At 39.3% G+C, this 16,662-nt stretch overlaps 5 protein-coding genes across 5 annotated transcripts; 1 reads left to right on the top strand and 4 right to left on the bottom strand.

The window, feature by feature from the left end:
- Nucleotides 1–402: 402 nt before the first annotated feature.
- Nucleotides 403–2,957, bottom strand: LOC311079948 (histone H2B-like; the record flags this gene model as incomplete). The annotated part of the gene is made up of 1 exon (XM_084109674.1): nucleotides 403–2,957. The coding sequence occupies one exon, from the start codon at nucleotides 2,955–2,957 to the stop codon at nucleotides 2,550–2,552; it is 408 nt and encodes a 135-aa protein (XP_083965800.1). The 3' UTR covers nucleotides 403–2,549.
- A 906-nt stretch (nucleotides 2,958–3,863) lies between these two features.
- Nucleotides 3,864–4,498, bottom strand: LOC311079415 (histone H4). The gene has a single exon (XM_084108811.1). The coding sequence runs from the start codon at nucleotides 4,480–4,482 to the stop codon at nucleotides 4,171–4,173; it is 312 nt and encodes a 103-aa protein (XP_083964937.1). The 5' UTR covers nucleotides 4,483–4,498; the 3' UTR covers nucleotides 3,864–4,170.
- Nucleotides 4,499–5,021: 523 nt separating this feature from the next.
- Nucleotides 5,022–5,839, bottom strand: LOC311079403 (histone H3.2). The gene has a single exon (XM_084108799.1). It carries the CDS (start codon nucleotides 5,811–5,813, stop codon nucleotides 5,403–5,405), a length of 411 nt encoding a protein of 136 aa, XP_083964925.1. The 5' UTR covers nucleotides 5,814–5,839; the 3' UTR covers nucleotides 5,022–5,402.
- Nucleotides 5,840–7,204: 1,365 nt separating this feature from the next.
- Nucleotides 7,205–7,841, bottom strand: LOC311079408 (histone H2A-like). The gene has a single exon (XM_084108804.1). It carries the CDS (start codon nucleotides 7,829–7,831, stop codon nucleotides 7,445–7,447), a length of 387 nt encoding a protein of 128 aa, XP_083964930.1. The 5' UTR covers nucleotides 7,832–7,841; the 3' UTR covers nucleotides 7,205–7,444.
- A 5,143-nt stretch (nucleotides 7,842–12,984) lies between these two features.
- Nucleotides 12,985–13,461, top strand: LOC311079411 (histone H2B-like). Its single transcript, XM_084108807.1, has one exon. The coding sequence runs from the start codon at nucleotides 13,007–13,009 to the stop codon at nucleotides 13,379–13,381; it is 375 nt and encodes a 124-aa protein (XP_083964933.1). The 5' UTR covers nucleotides 12,985–13,006; the 3' UTR covers nucleotides 13,382–13,461.
- Nucleotides 13,462–16,662: the final 3,201 nt, after the last annotated feature.

Raw genomic sequence — 16,662 nt, 5'->3', positions numbered from 1 at the left:
AGTCATCAAAACCTGATACATCAAAACACTGTGAAGATATTAAATGATAATTTGTATGTGTTGATCTGTATCTGCTGAACGTCACGATCAAACCCAACGAATCCTGATATTCATCTTCTCTGGGTCAAAATGATAACACACTCTTCAAATATCACTCACACAATTCAACAAACATGGCCAATGAAGATGACTTGATTAAAAATGTGCTCTAGTGAAATTACATTGTTTTTGTAACATAGGCTAATATACAGTTCATAACGAACTCCACAAAATGTAAATAAGTTCAGGTAGCCTAAAGGCACCTGTAACATTCGATTTATTATTTGTGAAACCTGTTCAAATGACCATTCTGAGACACAAGGCAAAAAACATGAATTACAGTGTTACATATTTAAAAAAAAGACAAAAAAAAGATTTCTTTACAAATAGTTTATTTAAACATCTCTCTATTTGTCCACAAGTCACATTTAATAAGCGTGAATGCAGTGAGTTGGACTCTTCCTGCCTATGGACTGTTTGTCCCAGTTCCCTCAGGAAGAAGGTTGCGCTCCATCCGGGCAAGAACAACTATAGGCTCAGGAACAGAGGCTATTCGACTGGCAAATCCTTGATCTTCTACTCTGTGTGCAATAATATCGATACGGGCATGTGTAATAAAAGTTTCTGTTTATTCTTTTATAAATAATTTTTACGTTTTGCATAATAATATTTGACTATTTATATCCTAATTTATTACTAATTATTACAGTTTTTATTCTTGCATTGTCTATTCTAGATTTTTATTGCTATTATGCTATTTATTGACAAAGCTGCTTAGACATACACCATAGTTTCTAATGTTTTTATTGGTCAATGTTTTTATCCTGTGTTTTGACCGGGACCTTAGTACTTAGTTTCGTTCCTTCATTGACAATAACAGACCCTTGAACCTTGTTGTAGCCTACTCTGTTAAAGATCATCAAAACATAGACCCAGGATATCAGAATATTATGAATAAAACAATGAAAAGCCTTCACATAGGGTAGTATCAATTGTCGCTGCACTTGTGTTATGAAACATAATAACTTCCTCTGTCTAGTTCATACTTGTTTATTATTGCTATTTTTATCTGTCTAGAAAAATAGTCACATGACTGAGAAGAATACATGAGAAACGGATCATCTGCAGGTGCATTGGGTTCTGTACAAACAACGAAAGAGCTATAATCCAGTGCGTTACTGATAACCTATAGATTTAAGATGTATAAACTTCTTGACGACTTTTGGACTTTATCTTATCTCTCCTCATTAAGATAACGGCTCTACAGTAATTTGAAAGTGATTGCAGTACCAGTTTTGGCCACAATCTTACATACGGTTCCTTTAACACTATTCTAAAGCAAGGCATTGAAACTGAGATTACTTCAGGTTGACATCCATAATCGCTTTGTAGATAAAACTGTGTTGATATTAAAACAGATTACGACCATGCATTTCTTTTTGGAAATGCATCACATAATAATAAACTACTTTAAAAGCAACAGGTATCAAAAGCTTGATGTTTCCAGCTCCATATTAGTTTGACTAATTAATTCTTAGTAATTAGAGCCTGACCGATTTATTGGTCTGCCGCTTTTATCGGCCGATATGAGCCTGTCGCATATATATTGGCGTATATGACACAAATAAGCCGCCGATATGAATTTTGATTATGATATTGATATGAAGGTCAGTGGTCTGCACTAATATACAGGGTTAGCAATGAATCACCTGTGGCGGCAAACGCTGTCAGATCACGAGCCAATTTGGCGTGTTGCTTATATTTACTCACTTTGCTGGATAGGTTTGTAAATTTAGTGCAAATACTCGTGAGTCATCATGATATATTAAGTACAACGTATTGCAGAATCTTCTCATATCTGGCTTACTTGAACACACACGTCACAACAGCAGATTACGGCAGCGTAGATTAAAAAAGCATTTGGTGAACAGAAAATGCATTATTTTCCAACATCCTACATTTGTTATGTTCTTTGTACTGTATTGATCAGTCCAACTAAAACACATTTTTGGTGTAAAGGATAATGATGAAAGAGGAATGGATGAGATGCTGGATGACCGGATTCTGTTTGAATAAGAAATGAATGTATGAAATACAATTTTTACAATATACATATAGTTTATCTGGCATAGTTAATCTGGTTTAAGTGTTTTTAAGTTAGTAAATCCAACACTAAAAAACTAATTCCATAAAATATTTACCAAGAGCTTTTTCTAACCAACCAATAATTAAATCTAAAAGCCTTCTTAAACTACACAGTTGTCATTATTGCAAAATAATTAACAGGTCACTAGTTTTGGTTGAGACATTTATCACACTAGAAACATAAAATGGTTTAAAAAAAAAAAAAATTACTACAAGTGAACTTATCAACACTTTAACATTTTAAACTCAGAAAATGAACTCAGATTTCCAATAGGTTCGATATAGATCTATAGCCATTATAAGCTCTTTTCCAGGATAAAGTGAGTGGCTCTTAAAAGAGCCTTTGTGTGCTCGCCTCCTCGGCTCTATTTGGAGCTGGTGTACTTGGTGACGGCCTTGGTGCCCTCAGACACGGCGTGTTTGGCCAGCTCTCCGGGCAGCAGCAGACGCACGGCGGTCTGGATCTCTCTCGACGTGATGGTGGAGCGCTTGTTGTAGTGAGCGAGACGAGACGCCTCACCGGCGATGCGCTCGAAGATGTCGTTGACGAAAGAGTTCATGATGCCCATCGCCTTGGAGGAGATGCCGGTGTCAGGGTGAACCTGCTTCAGCACTTTGTAGACGTAGATGGCGTAGCTCTCCTTCCTGGACTTTCTGCGCTTCTTTCCTCCCTTCCCGGCGGTCTTAGTGACGGCCTTCTTGGAGCCCTTCTTACGGTGCTGATCCACTTGACCGACACGACTGTTGCGTGGTGTCGCGACCCCTCCCCACATTGGTACGTTGATGGGCGTTAACCGCTATGGGCGTGGTTTTGACCGAGCGGGAAATGTAGCGTATTAGAACAGAGGACCTGCGAGAGACTTCCCTCCGTCTCCATATGCTCTACTTCTATTGGATAGACGCGTCGCGTTTAACGGACTTCATTTGCATAAAGATGGGCATCGGCCAGCTTTTTGACGCGCAGCATTTTTTCAAATGAAGCGCCGCCTTCCCGGAATGCTTTGCGGGTGCGACAAAGTCGCTTGACGTCACCCATAGGAATATAGTGGAGCGCGGCGCGACAGAAGTGTCGCACGGACAAGTGGATCAGCACCGTTAGGCGCGGACTTCGCTGGTTCAGGCATGATGAGAAATAATCTCAGAGCTGACGAGTCAGTGTGAACTCAGGAGCGACTCTGAGGCTTTTATCCGCTGCACTATGCTAATTTACAAGGAGACGCGGAGTCCTTCTGATAGCCTGTTTTCATTGGCCAAACCCATTAACTCGTGTTTCATTGGACAACACAAAGCATCACGAGCGGATCGAGGGCCAATCACAGGCGGTTAAATGATAACCCCGCCTACCGTCCCATGTTTGAACCAGAGCCGTTAATTACAATGTTTTTCAACGGCTCTGGTTTGAACGACACAGTTGCCTGTTTCATTTCCCGCTCTTTATTTATTGATTGATTTTAGTAATATTTTGATAAAATAAGTGGTTCTAGACACATATTGTGCACTATCGTTTAATTAAAACCCCAAATAATCACATTTGAAGGAGTTTTGGAGAAAAGAGTCTAATAACAGCCATACTCCCTTTAAAAACAGCTTTTCCTCAGAACTTCATTGATTCATGAAACCATAAAGCTGTTTAAACTACAGAAGTAGGAAATAAAAGCCTATTTTGGTGAGAAAAAATAAAATTACATAACTTAATTTGGTACCATTTCTGACCTAATTGTCTTTGTTTATTTTGTAAAACACATCTTTGCATTTGCAAATGGATAAAAGTGATATTCACATTATATTTAAGGTCTCACTATATGTTAATAGTCTCAATATAATACATTGCCAAACTTTAGACAAAAAACTTAGTCAATACTCAATACAAAAGCTAATAATACATTTCTTAAAGTTGACATTGTTAAATCATGGGCTCTTTAAGTGAGGGAGTGTGTGGCTCTGAAAAGAGCCGTTGGGTTCGTCGGTTTCTCGTGTTTCAGGCGTTTATCCCCCGAAGCCGTACAAGGTGCGTCCCTGTCGCTTCAGCGCGTACACAACATCCATGGCGGTGACGGTCTTCCTCTTGGCGTGCTCGGTGTAGGTGACGGCATCGCGGATAACATTCTCCAGGAACACCTTCAACACACCGCGGGTCTCCTCGTAGATCAGCCCGGAGATGCGCTTGACGCCGCCGCGGCGCGCCAGACGCCGAATGGCGGGTTTGGTGATTCCCTGGATGTTATCGCGCAGAACTTTACGGTGACGCTTCGCGCCTCCTTTTCCGAGCCCTTTCCCGCCTTTGCCTCTTCCAGACATGATATTACACAATATCGTTGAGCTGACCAAGTAATAATGAAGAATGAATGTTAAAGGGAGGCTTTTTATACTTGCTTACAGGACCTGACAGAAACCAGCGTCGCGTCACATGCGCGCCCCCCTCCCCCAAACTATAGAGCTCGAAACATTTAACCGCCACCCCGATCAGGAGTCTTTCCCTTGTTATATATTAAATATTTATTAAATATATATATTAAAAAATTCAGATAATATGATTTACAGTAGTACTGGTTGATAATTAACAGTGCTGTTCTACAAGTTTAGCTAATTAAACAAAGGGGGACACAAGACATCAAATTACAATATTGTTTATAGTAAAATTGCGAATAGTGGCATCTGTGAAAATTTTCTATTTATGCCTCTTTGTGTGTGTGTGTGTGTGTGTGTGTGTGTGTGTCCGTCCTGGTAAATCCAACATTATAGAGACATTATGTCCCCACAAAGATGGCAATATCTAAAAACCTTGTCCAGCTAATATTCACTTTCACATGTTCATGCATATATTGGTTTTGCTGATGTGATAATATGCGCTTACATGATGAAAAGAAAAGGCTTTATAACCGGCAACTTCTTTCTGCTTAATGAAAATATGTGCCTTGGAAACATTTAGTGGTGTTAATCACTGGATGTCTGATGCAAATGCCATAAACTTTAATCAGATGAAACAGAAATGGCCAATTGTATGTTTTAGGATAAGCCGTTGTCTGGAAATCAACATTTGCTTATTTTCCCCTCGTAATTGCCCACACTTATTTTATTTAATCCAGATCCCACATTACATAAAAATCTACTGCTTCAAAATCAGCGTTAAAATAGAAATTGTCTCGTTTATAGTCAGTGATGTGGCTCTTAAAAGAGCCGTTGGGATGTGACGCGCGTGCACAGCAGCGGCGGCGGGTTTAAGCGCGCTCTCCGCGGATGCGGCGCGCCAGCTGGATGTCCTTGGGCATGATGGTGACTCTCTTGGCGTGGATAGCGCACAGGTTGGTGTCCTCGAACAGACCCACCAGATAAGCCTCGCTGGCCTCCTGCAGGGCCATGACAGCGGAGCTCTGGAAGCGCAGGTCCGTCTTGAAGTCCTGGGCGATTTCTCTCACCAGCCGCTGGAAAGGCAGTTTGCGGATCAGCAGCTCGGTGGACTTCTGATAGCGGCGGATCTCCCGCAGAGCCACGGTCCCGGGCCGGTACCGATGGGGCTTCTTGACGCCGCCGGTGGCGGGCGCGCTCTTCCGCGCTGCTTTAGTCGCGAGCTGCTTCCTCGGGGCTTTGCCACCGGTGGATTTACGAGCGGTCTGCTTGGTTCTTGCCATCGCTGCAGTTTCTACTCTCTCGGTCCCGCTTGTGCTGGAATAAATGATTTCTGTTACACGCCTCCTGCTTTTATAGCATTGGACCGTCACGCGCTCACAGTGTCGCGATGATGCAGAGGCTTGTGATTGGCTAGTGTGTGACGCGCTTATGACTGCTAGCCAATGACTGCGCGTTTCCTCTTTTCAAGTAAGCGGAGGGTTTCCCGCTCAAGACGCTTTGTTCAGTCGTGGACTATTTTACTCATCATTCAGTGTAACAAAGACATCCATAGGCTTTATTCTCACATTGCGTTATTTATTTGTTCTGAAATACTCGCCTTAATTCTCAGTGGTTGTGGAGATCTCGGATCAAAACAAAATCACATTACAGTCAGTATAAAAACTCTGCAGCCAGATATTAACACACACACACACACACAGATAATGTAAAACACAGGATCGTTCAGTAAGAGCAGATATTAAAGGACAAAAGACCCTCAGTAACTTTGATCGGTTTCTGTTACACTGGAAATCTTCTGAAGCGATGTATAGTTTATGATATTGGATAATCAATTAACCCGGCCTCCAGGCAACATAGTCTATTTTAGTTTATTTTTATTAAAATGAGACACTCATTTATTGACCAAACCTTTCTCAGGGGAGAAATATTAATCAATGAAAGTGCATAAAGTGGTCACATGACCCACAGGGGTCCATTCTGTGTCTAGTTTCAGCACATGAGCACAGGTCACATGCCTCCATATTCTCCCTTTGAAAAAATAGCATTTTTTACTCATTTGCGTCCAGTTAATTACCCACATAAAATATGAGTCACCTTCACTGGTAAGTAAAGAAGTATTTTAAAGAACTTTATATATCATCAAATGTTTTAGAGGACAGAACAGAAAACTGTGTTGCCTCAAGGCCATACCAGACATACTGTTGGATACAAATATTATATTTGTAAGGAAAAGAGTTAACATTATCTAAATAGATTTGCATTTTTGAATTATTTTGTAATGCACTTATAAGAATAGTAATTCAAATACTAAATCTGCACATATGAGGATGAGGAGGATATAGTGACAGTGAATCCTGCAGGGAGAGAGTGAAGATGGAGATGAGGATGAAGATGGAGATGAAGATTGAGATAACTTGATATGATGGTTTGGTAATAATTGTGTTCCTCTATGGTACAATTTTGCCTGAGAGCAACAGCTGGATATGAAATGTTACTTTTCATTAAATATGTAATATTAAAAACTGGTTAAGTGTGTTAGTTCAACTGTCTGGTTAAAGAATTGTTAAAAAAAATAAAAAAAAATAATATATATATATATATATATATATATATATATATATATATATATAGTCAAACGTTTTAATTTATCCTTGGTGGTATAATGTTACAACATACTTTTAATGTATTGATGTTATAGTGATCAGAAAAAAACACAAATAATTTGTCATTGATATTTTGCACAGCAATTGGGTTGGATATCTAGTTTTGCGACTAAATTTGCAACTCTTAAATTCTTATCCTCAACCTATTGAGATTGCAGTATTTATAGTTATTAATAAAAAAAGTGCCCTCTGTCAGATAGAGTGAGTGGCTCTTAAAAGAGCCTTTGGGGTCCGCGAGACCGCAGCGCTTATTTGGTCTTGGCGGGCTTCTCGGTCTTCTTGGGCAGCAGCACGGCCTGGATGTTGGGCAACACGCCGCCCTGAGCGATGGTCACTCCGCCCAGAAGCTTGTTCAGCTCCTCGTCATTGCGCACCGCCAGCTGCAGGTGCCGGGGGATGATGCGAGTCTTCTTGTTGTCCCGAGCGGCGTTTCCAGCCAACTCCAGGATCTCCGCGGTCAGATACTCGAGCACAGCCGCCAGATACACAGGAGCTCCGGCGCCGACGCGCTCGGCGTAGTTGCCTTTGCGGAGAAGCCTGTGGACACGGCCGACGGGGAACTGCAGCCCTGCCCTGGACGAGCGAGTCTTGGCCTTCGCTCGAGCTTTGCCGCCGGTTTTGCCTCTACCGCTCATTTTAACAGTCAGTTTCTACAATCTCCACAGTGGAAGAACTGAATGAAGAGCAGCGGCTCCACACCCTGTCTTTATACGAGAGCGCCAGTCGCCCATTGGCTTAGAGTCTGATAGCATTTCAACCAATCACTGAACTTCCCTCCAAAGCCCCACCCCCCCTTTCTGGCGGGAATATTTATGCGCAAGTTTTTGTGACGGTTAAAACCATGCAGTTTAATATTACTAAAAGCACTGACTGGTATTAAATGTTTTTTTTGCAATTCACTTAGTCAAACACACATTGGAAAACTGCTGGGAATATGAGCAGACATATCTGAATAGCTTTGGCTGGACAGCAGGCTCAACAGATAGGCATCAGTAATATCAATATTAGCCCACAGTGGCTCTTCTCAATGCCAACAGTTTATTTGCAAATGCTTAAGCCAATAAATCAAAACCAGAAATATGTTCCAAAAGAGACAGACGCTGCAATGTATATTCCTCACTTTAAATATGAATCTGCAAAAATAACTGATATATTAGTATATGCAACTGAGGCGGCTGCTATTCAGAGAGCCTTACAGTGGGTGGAAGAAATCAAACACTACTTATATACAACTTGCACTTACAATTATATTGAATGGAAAATCTGAATCTAGGCAAGTTTTATTAAGTCCTACAAAGTTTGTATAGAATCTGCCAAATGAGAATTGGGGTCAAATTTGTATGTGTGCCAGAATTTACTTCAGCACACACATATAGACACACACTTACCTTTGAGTAAATCAGAAATTAAAGGTTAAGTTAAAGTAGCTGTCAGAGAGATGGGATAAAGGAAACAAAGGACAACAATTGTATAATATACATAAACAATTTGGCCATGTAAGAACTGATTATGATAATGGAAATGGTTATATCTCGATTGAGAATTGAAACCTCTACTCTTAATAAATCACTCCAGATGATGAAAACATGAATCCGGTCAGTGTAATCATTGTGGACTTCCAGTGTAAAGCACGTGCTGAATAACTGTAGGGCATATGAAGAGAAAGAGGAGAAAGAGGAATTAAAATCTGCTGCCATTAATTCTCTGACATTACAGAATGTACTAAACACTTCTTATAAAGGTTATAAAGCTCGAATAAGTTTCCTGAAAATAACAAAGTTATAGAATATAGGTCGATTTTTTGTATTATTATTATTATTTATTTTATTTATTTATTTTTTCATGATATCATCACCTCACACTCCATCCCAGTAGGAATATTGGGAATATGCACCATAAGCTGGTTTCCGCCAAAACATCAACAGAAGAAGAAGAAATACTAAACGAGTGCTGGTTTGTGAATGATAATGTCACACATTTTTGGTAGGACAGCAACTAGAGATGTTATGAATCTGGATATTACAGAAATTCCAGTTAGTCCCTCTATTGTAAGACTATTTATATTGGTTGCTTCCCACACCTCAAGTCTATTTTTATCTACAAGTTAAGAATGTTAAATCTGCACCTAAGGAGGTTGTTGTTCAACAGTGTGTAGATAAACTCCTCAATGCTTCATATATCCACAGATGCATCAGAGAATCATCATTCGGCTTCATATATTCAGAGAGAGAGAGTCAGCATTCAGAAGAGGATCAGTTTTTACAACAGCGAATGGAGATTTTATTAGCTATTCAATGAGTGCAGGAAGTTAAACCAATAACATTTGCTCAGACTCTCTGTCAGCTTCAGGGTTCTCAAGTTTTATCAAAAGTTTGGAGTGAGATCACATGCGGTTAGGGGAGGAGCCCTAATGGAGCCCCAAGCCCCCGTCCCCCCCCCCCCCCCCCCCCCCCATTTTAAGTTTTACGCCCTTGGTTGTAAGTGTTTGTTGCACATTTTGATGCCTTGATAACAGGGGTAGGGGGACATCTTTTAAAAATACAAATGCAATGGCAATGATTAACTTAATGTATGTTTTGACAGGATATAAAATATTACCCAGAGCACTCTGCTTTAATACATGTAGCCTTAATGTAACTAGAAAGACGAGCTTTCTTCCAACTTACCTTCTCCTTCTCCATCACGACGTGTGTTCGCGCGATGTTGTTGGTTACCTAGTAACGAACGTACGGTGGCCGAGAATGTTCCGTCAACTTCCGTGTGTTTGCGCATCTATGTTGCCTAGTAACGAACGCAATCTGGCCGAGATATGCTGGCGGCAGGAAACGTCACTCTGTGTGCCCGCGCCTCGTATATAACGTTATATATAAAGCTTGCAGGACAACTTGGTTGGCATTGCCTTTTCAGCGTGAGAAACACGTGTGGCGTGTGAACTGGTTGAATTGCGTGTGTCACGGCCAATGCGTGAGACTTGAGAACCCTGAGCTTTAAATACTTTATGAAGTCAACATCAATACAAGATGTAATATCTGAGATACTTACAAATCTGCTAGAGTCTATTGAGCATATAGTTGCAAGGAAAGAGAGGAGCTGATCAAGAAAATGAAAGATATAGGTTTAATCATCTTCACTCTATCAAATCTATTAAAGGAGTAGTTCACTTTAAAATGTTATGAGTTATTTTAGTAAATATCCTGGCTCTTCCAAGCTTTATAATGGCAGTGATTTGCAACCATCAGTTTAAAGCTGATAAACGTGCATCTGTCCATCATAAAAGTGCATCTGTCCATCATAAAAGGATAAAGAAGCACTGATCTAGAATAATGTTCATATTTTGGCCCTGATGTTCTCAGGTTTCGGCAGAAGAAGTTCTTACGCACAACAGACCCAGCAAAACAAAACATTAGAATTGTTTCAACATAATTGAATGTTTCTGTTATAGTCTGAGCACATCTGACGGAAGATCGAGTGATCTGGCTGAAACTGGAACAAACCGGACCAAATCTAGTCAGGCCACAATTTCCATTCAGATTGTACCTGTAAACTCCATTATCTTCATCTTTCAGTTCACAGCATCATTTAAAAGAGAAAAACAATCTGTCTAAATATATATCTCTCACATAATGGACTATTGTAAATACAGGACTATGCTGTGAATTAGCATTTGTAGTGGTTAAAATGAAATTATGACCCGTGCTGTCTCTTGCTTTAAAAGATAAGCAACTCATTTTGATAAGCAACAACATCTAACACAATAATGTCCATCATTTCCATTCACATGCTCCATACGGTATGAGATGAATGGCGAATCCTTTATTACAATGAACATGTTTTTGATGTTGTAATATGAGCGATTAAATGCATTTTTTACAAGTTAAAACATTAATACTATGTGATCAGACGTATATATATTTATGATGATGATGATGATGATTATAAGGCCAGAGATGAGAGTCACAGACAGACTCTGGATGATGTTCTTATGCTTCAAGCGGCCCAAAACACCATCTGTGTCAAAGCCTCCCCTCGACCCTCACTGATGCTGATCTCATTAAAGTCTCTTTCAGACTGTTCATCAAAAACAAAACAAAAATAATAATAATTGTTGTACCATCAAGCAATATCTGTGATAGATCGCACCTCTGTGGCTCTCTCCATTCATCAAAGAACACCTTCACTGGAGTATTGAACTTCATTTCCCATAAGCCCCTACCTAGGTCTAATCACCCGCACAGATGTTCCCAATTCTCCTCTCCATATAAACTGCCCTCTGACTCTCACACACTGTGAAGTCTTGTTCTGCCCTGGCTAACATTACCAAGCATTTACTCTCTGTTATTGATTCGCCATGTATTGAACCTGTGACTGTTCATCGACTCCCGTTTCCTTGTCTGTTGCCTGCCATGACCTTTTGCCTGTTACCGTTTACGATTCTGGATATTGCTGCCTGCCTCGACCTCTGTCTGGTATTGTTTATGTTCTTGGATTCCCTTCGATATTGTCTACGCTGTACTCTGACCACTGCCTGTTTGACCATTCTTAATAAAATACTGCAAATGGATCCGAACGTCTCTGACTCTGCATCACAATATCTAATGAGTCATTTCACAGTTATTGGGAGGAAATTGATTAATCATCTGTGCACTAAATTGGACATCGTGCATCAATAGCTATATTTCAGCTACAGGTCGTACTATTACTGTGACTGTATTATTTAAATACTTTTCTGACTGTAAATGTATTTATGTTATTAGAATATAATTTGCATTAAAGGGCACCTATTTTGTAAAATTCACTTTGTTTTAACATAAATGTGTGTATTTTATGCTAAAACTTCACATACACACTCTGTGGACATCAGAGACTTATTTTACATCTTGTGAAAAGAGGCATAATAGGAGCCCTTTAACATCAAAAAAGCAATGCGATTAAATACATAATGTACATTACAAGTAATCACAAGTAATGTACGTCACTTGCAATGCATTACTTTACTCCTTACATCAAAAAGTAATCTGATTATGTTATGCATGTTAGGAAAAAATCCTGACTGAGGTTATCATAATTCATGCATGAAAAGGTCCTTTGTTTTCTGGATGGAGAATCAACTTTATTAATGAGATCATAAAGTTTCACAGTAATGTATTAGACTTTAAGCAGTTTTTCATTCTCTTTACCCAACAGATGATACCTAAAATATTATGTTTGTATTACACAATCTTTATCTATTTACTGATGCTAAAAAGTGGTTTACAAAAAGAAAAAAAGAAAATTAGGACCAAAGTTAGCAGAAGTGAAAAAGTAGAAAATGAAAGAAGAAAAAAAGACTGTTATTGGTCTCTTTCCTCCAAGCTCCCTAAACGTGTTTATAAGATGTTTTAATCACACGATGGTGCACAATATTTGTCTAGAAAAGCTAATTTTCTCAAACTACTATTAATAAAAAGAGCGGGAAATGAAACAAAGGAAACTGTGTCATTCAAACATGGGACGGTAGGCGGGGTTATCATTTAACCGCCAATATGAGTTCGGCCAAACCAGAGCCGTTGAAAAACATTGTAATTAACGGCTCTGGTTCAAACATGGGACGGTGGGCGGGGTTTTCATTTAACCGCCTGTGATTGGCTGTCGATCCGCTCGTGATGCTTTGTGTTGTCCAGTGAAACACGAGTTTACGGGTTTGGCCAATGAAAACAGGCTATCAGAAGGACTCCGCGTCTCCTTGTAAATTAGCATAGTGCAGCGGATAAAAGCCTCAGAGTCGCTCCTGAGTTCACACTGACTCGTCAGCTCTGAGATCATTCCTCATCATGCCTGAACCAGCCAAGTCCGCGCCTAAGAAGGGTTCCAAGAAGGCCGTCACTAAGACCGCCGGGAAGGGCGGAAAGAAGCGCAGAAAGTCCAGGAAGGAGAGCTACGCCATCTACGTCTACAAAGTGCTGAAGCAGGTTCATCCTGACACCGGCATCTCCTCCAAGGCGATGGGCATCATGAACTCTTTCGTCAACGACATCTTCGAGCGCATCGCCGGTGAGGCGTCTCGTCTCGCTCACTACAACAAGCGCTCCACCATCACGTCGAGAGAGATCCAGACCGCCGTGCGTCTGCTGCTGCCCGGAGAGCTGGCCAAACACGCCGTGTCTGAGGGCACCAAGGCCGTCACCAAGTACACCAGCTCCAAGTAGAGCCGAGGAGGCGAGCACACAAAGGCTCTTTTAAGAGCCACACACTTTATCCTGGAAAAGAGCTTATAATGCTGGCAAGACTAACCTATATATATATATATATATATATATATATATATATATAAAAAAAACATACAGGTGCTGGTCATATAATTAGAATATCATCAAAAAGTTGATTTATTTCAGTAATTCCATTAAAAAAGTGAAACTTGTATATTATATAGACTCATTACATGCAAAGTGAGATATCTCAAGCCTTTATTTGTTATAATTTTGATGATTATAGCTTACAGCTTGTGAAAACCTCAAAATCTCAGAAAATTAGAATATTACATGAAATCACACAGTGATACCATGGTCATTGAACCAGGTTTTGGTTATTTTGGCAGTGTGGGCAGGTGCAAATCCTGCTGGAAAATGAAGTCAGCATCTCCATAAAGCTTGTCTACTGAAGGAAGCATGAAGTGCTCTGGAAATGTCCTGGTAGACGGCTGCGTTGAGTGGACAGCACAGTGGACCAACACCAGCCCATGACATGGCTCCCCAAACCAACACAGACTGTGGAAACTTCACACTGGACTTCAAGCATCTTGGATTGTGTGCCTCTCCATTCTTCCTCCAGACTCTGGGACCTTGGTTTCCAAATGAGATGCAAAATTTGCTCTCATCAGAAAAGAGGACTTTGGTCCACTGTGCTTTATTAAATCCAGAGTCAACACAGCCGTCTACCAGGACATTTCCAGAGCACTTCATGCTTCCTTCATTTTCCAGCAGGATTTGCACCTGCCCACACTGCCAAAATAACCAAAACCTGGTTCAATGACCATGGTATCACTGTGTGATTTCATGTAATATTCTAATTTTCTGAGATTTTGATTTTGTGGTTTTCACAAGCTGTAAGCTATAATCATCAAAATTATAACAAATAAAGGCTTGAGATATCTCACTTTGCATGTAATGAGTCTATATAATATACAAGTTTCACTTTTTTAATGGAATTACTGAAATAAATCAACTTTTTGATGATATTCTAATTATATGACCAGCACCTGTACATTTTTTATTTATTTTTTGTCTTGATGGTCTGTTTTAATAGTGTCGATAAGTATTATCAGTAAACTCTAGCAGTTTGGCTCTAAATGCATTTGAAAGATATATTGGGGCTAAATTCTCCCACATTTAGTTTCAGTGGTAGTGAAGCATCTTAATGATTATGTTTGACACTACAACAAATTGCTATAAATTCTCCAAAACTACAGATTCATAATTCTCCATATTTCAGCATAACAAATTAACCTAAATCTCCAACTATAAGCGTATATACTATATTTAATCTGCATGGATGTTCAGTTCACTCACATAAAGTGATATACACAGAAACTGCTTGATTGTTTATAAAGATGTCACACTATCACAGCTCTAAACTGCTCAGTGTAGACAAACATGACTTACACCAGTTTGTAGACTTCACATTTCCAGGTCAAATTCAAATATTTCAGTGGAATTCATTTTTATCTTATGTGTCAAAAATAAATGGCCTATACCTCAGCACATGTAATAATAATATTTTTACATACAATTTTTTTAAGAGACTAGCGAAAAAGAGAATTTTGAGATCAATTATTGAAAAGTTAAAACACTGCTTTCGTTCTTTATCAAAATATCTTCATAAGACGATGTTGTTTTCCAGCCTTTCCAAGCATTAAACACATCCATCTGTGTAACTGTAGGGTCGCCAAGTCACAAATTTAGATAAAATATACATTTCATGCATCATAAAGTTTACGCAAGAAACAGTAACGGGAGTCCTGTACATTTAGGCTCTACAAGAACAATAAATGGCAAGAATATGGGACTGTGTTCATGTGTGTTTTATTGCAGGACTTTCTTCCTCTGTTTGCTTTAGATCGTGCCTTTGCTTTTCATTATTATCTATAATTTAGTCATTTTAAACCGTCTTTCTGCTTTATATCTGTGGACCAGCAAGCTTATATTGACTGGACATTTTTGACACACAATAAAGGTCATAGAATTTTTTTTGTTTTTTTTTAAACTACTAAGAAATCTGACTGGCTGGTAATATTTATAGAGCCAGTTCTGAAAAGTGCATCTAGTTCAACATTAAGCTTCAGTAATTGGGTAATTTGCATTATTAAAACCTCGTGTCACTGATGTCGTCAAAATCTCAGTCCAACCGAACAAAGCTGGAAACACTAATACTGTTGGTTTATGAATAAAATAACTCTATCATTGTTTAATCAGTTTCAATAGCAAAATTATATCAATTTAAGCGCATCAATGTCTAAAGTTTGTTGTTTTAGGTCGAGAAGTTTCTCAGTTTTGGTTCAGAGTTAAAGAGAGATGGAGTTTGTTTGGTTTTACATGTGAATCACAAAATATCCTCACTAATATAGTGAAACATGAGGAAAATTATGGTTAATATAATTACTGTGTGTCATGAGAGTGTTTCTTTCCACAAGAACAAGAGTAAGAAAAATATATTCCTGGGTCAGAAAACTAGTGGCCTAAATATGACCAAAACCCCAAATATATCAAACATATACAGCAAATATTATCACTGTTTTATGAATTACATTTTAATAGTGGTTAAATCAAAATATTACAATGAGTGACCTGTGCTTTATTATTAACATTCATTCCTTTATCAGATGATTTTATCCAAAGAGACTTATGTAGGAAATAATCTTGAGGAGGCAATGACATGAGAAATGCAATACAGAGTTTCAATGGTTGACGATTTACATTTTTTTTTTCACGTGATATGATGTACAATCCGCTTATGAAAACAAGTTAAAACATTGATACTGTGTGATCAGACGTATACATGTATATGATGATGATGATGATTATAAGGCCAGAGATGAGAGTCACAGACAGACTCTGGATGATGTTCTTGTGCTTCAAGCGGCCCAAAACACCATCTGTGTCAAAGCCTCCCCTCGACCCTCACTGATGCTGATCTCATTAAAGTCTCTTTCAGACTGTTTGCTGAACACACAGAGGACGCCTTCACACGTTTACACTCTTTTACAGTAAAACTTTCCATTACATTTACTCGCGGCTTTTCCCCGTGGCTGATGCTCGCCTTGGATTTGATCTGATGGAGGCAAAAGAAACATTCCCTCTTCGCGTATTTTAGTCTCTAATGAAAGCCCAGAACCTCTGCTTGCTGTTCACGTTGTTTTGACTGCGACAAACTATTTAATCGCTCCAGTTTTGGCCCAAATGTAAGAGAAGAAAACACAAGAGTCAGCGGCTCG

Source organism: Abramis brama (genome assembly GCF_963993115.1).
Source record: "Abramis brama genome assembly, chromosome: 3".
Taxonomy (NCBI): Eukaryota; Metazoa; Chordata; class Actinopteri; order Cypriniformes; family Leuciscidae; genus Abramis; species Abramis brama.
The sequence above is the reverse complement of the archived record's forward strand: the minus strand, read 5'-3'. Positions and strand labels throughout refer to the sequence as shown.

What these genes read in the sequence shown, in the direction of transcription:
- LOC311079415 (XM_084108811.1), bottom strand. Translation starts at nt 4,482, where the DNA reads ATGTCTGGAAGAGGCAAAGGCGGGAAAGGGCTCGGAAAAGGAGGCGCG.
- LOC311079403 (XM_084108799.1), bottom strand. Translation starts at nt 5,813, where the DNA reads ATGGCAAGAACCAAGCAGACCGCTCGTAAATCCACCGGTGGCAAAGCC.
- LOC311079408 (XM_084108804.1), bottom strand. Translation starts at nt 7,831, where the DNA reads ATGAGCGGTAGAGGCAAAACCGGCGGCAAAGCTCGAGCGAAGGCCAAG.
- LOC311079411 (XM_084108807.1), top strand. Translation starts at nt 13,007, where the DNA reads ATGCCTGAACCAGCCAAGTCCGCGCCTAAGAAGGGTTCCAAGAAGGCC.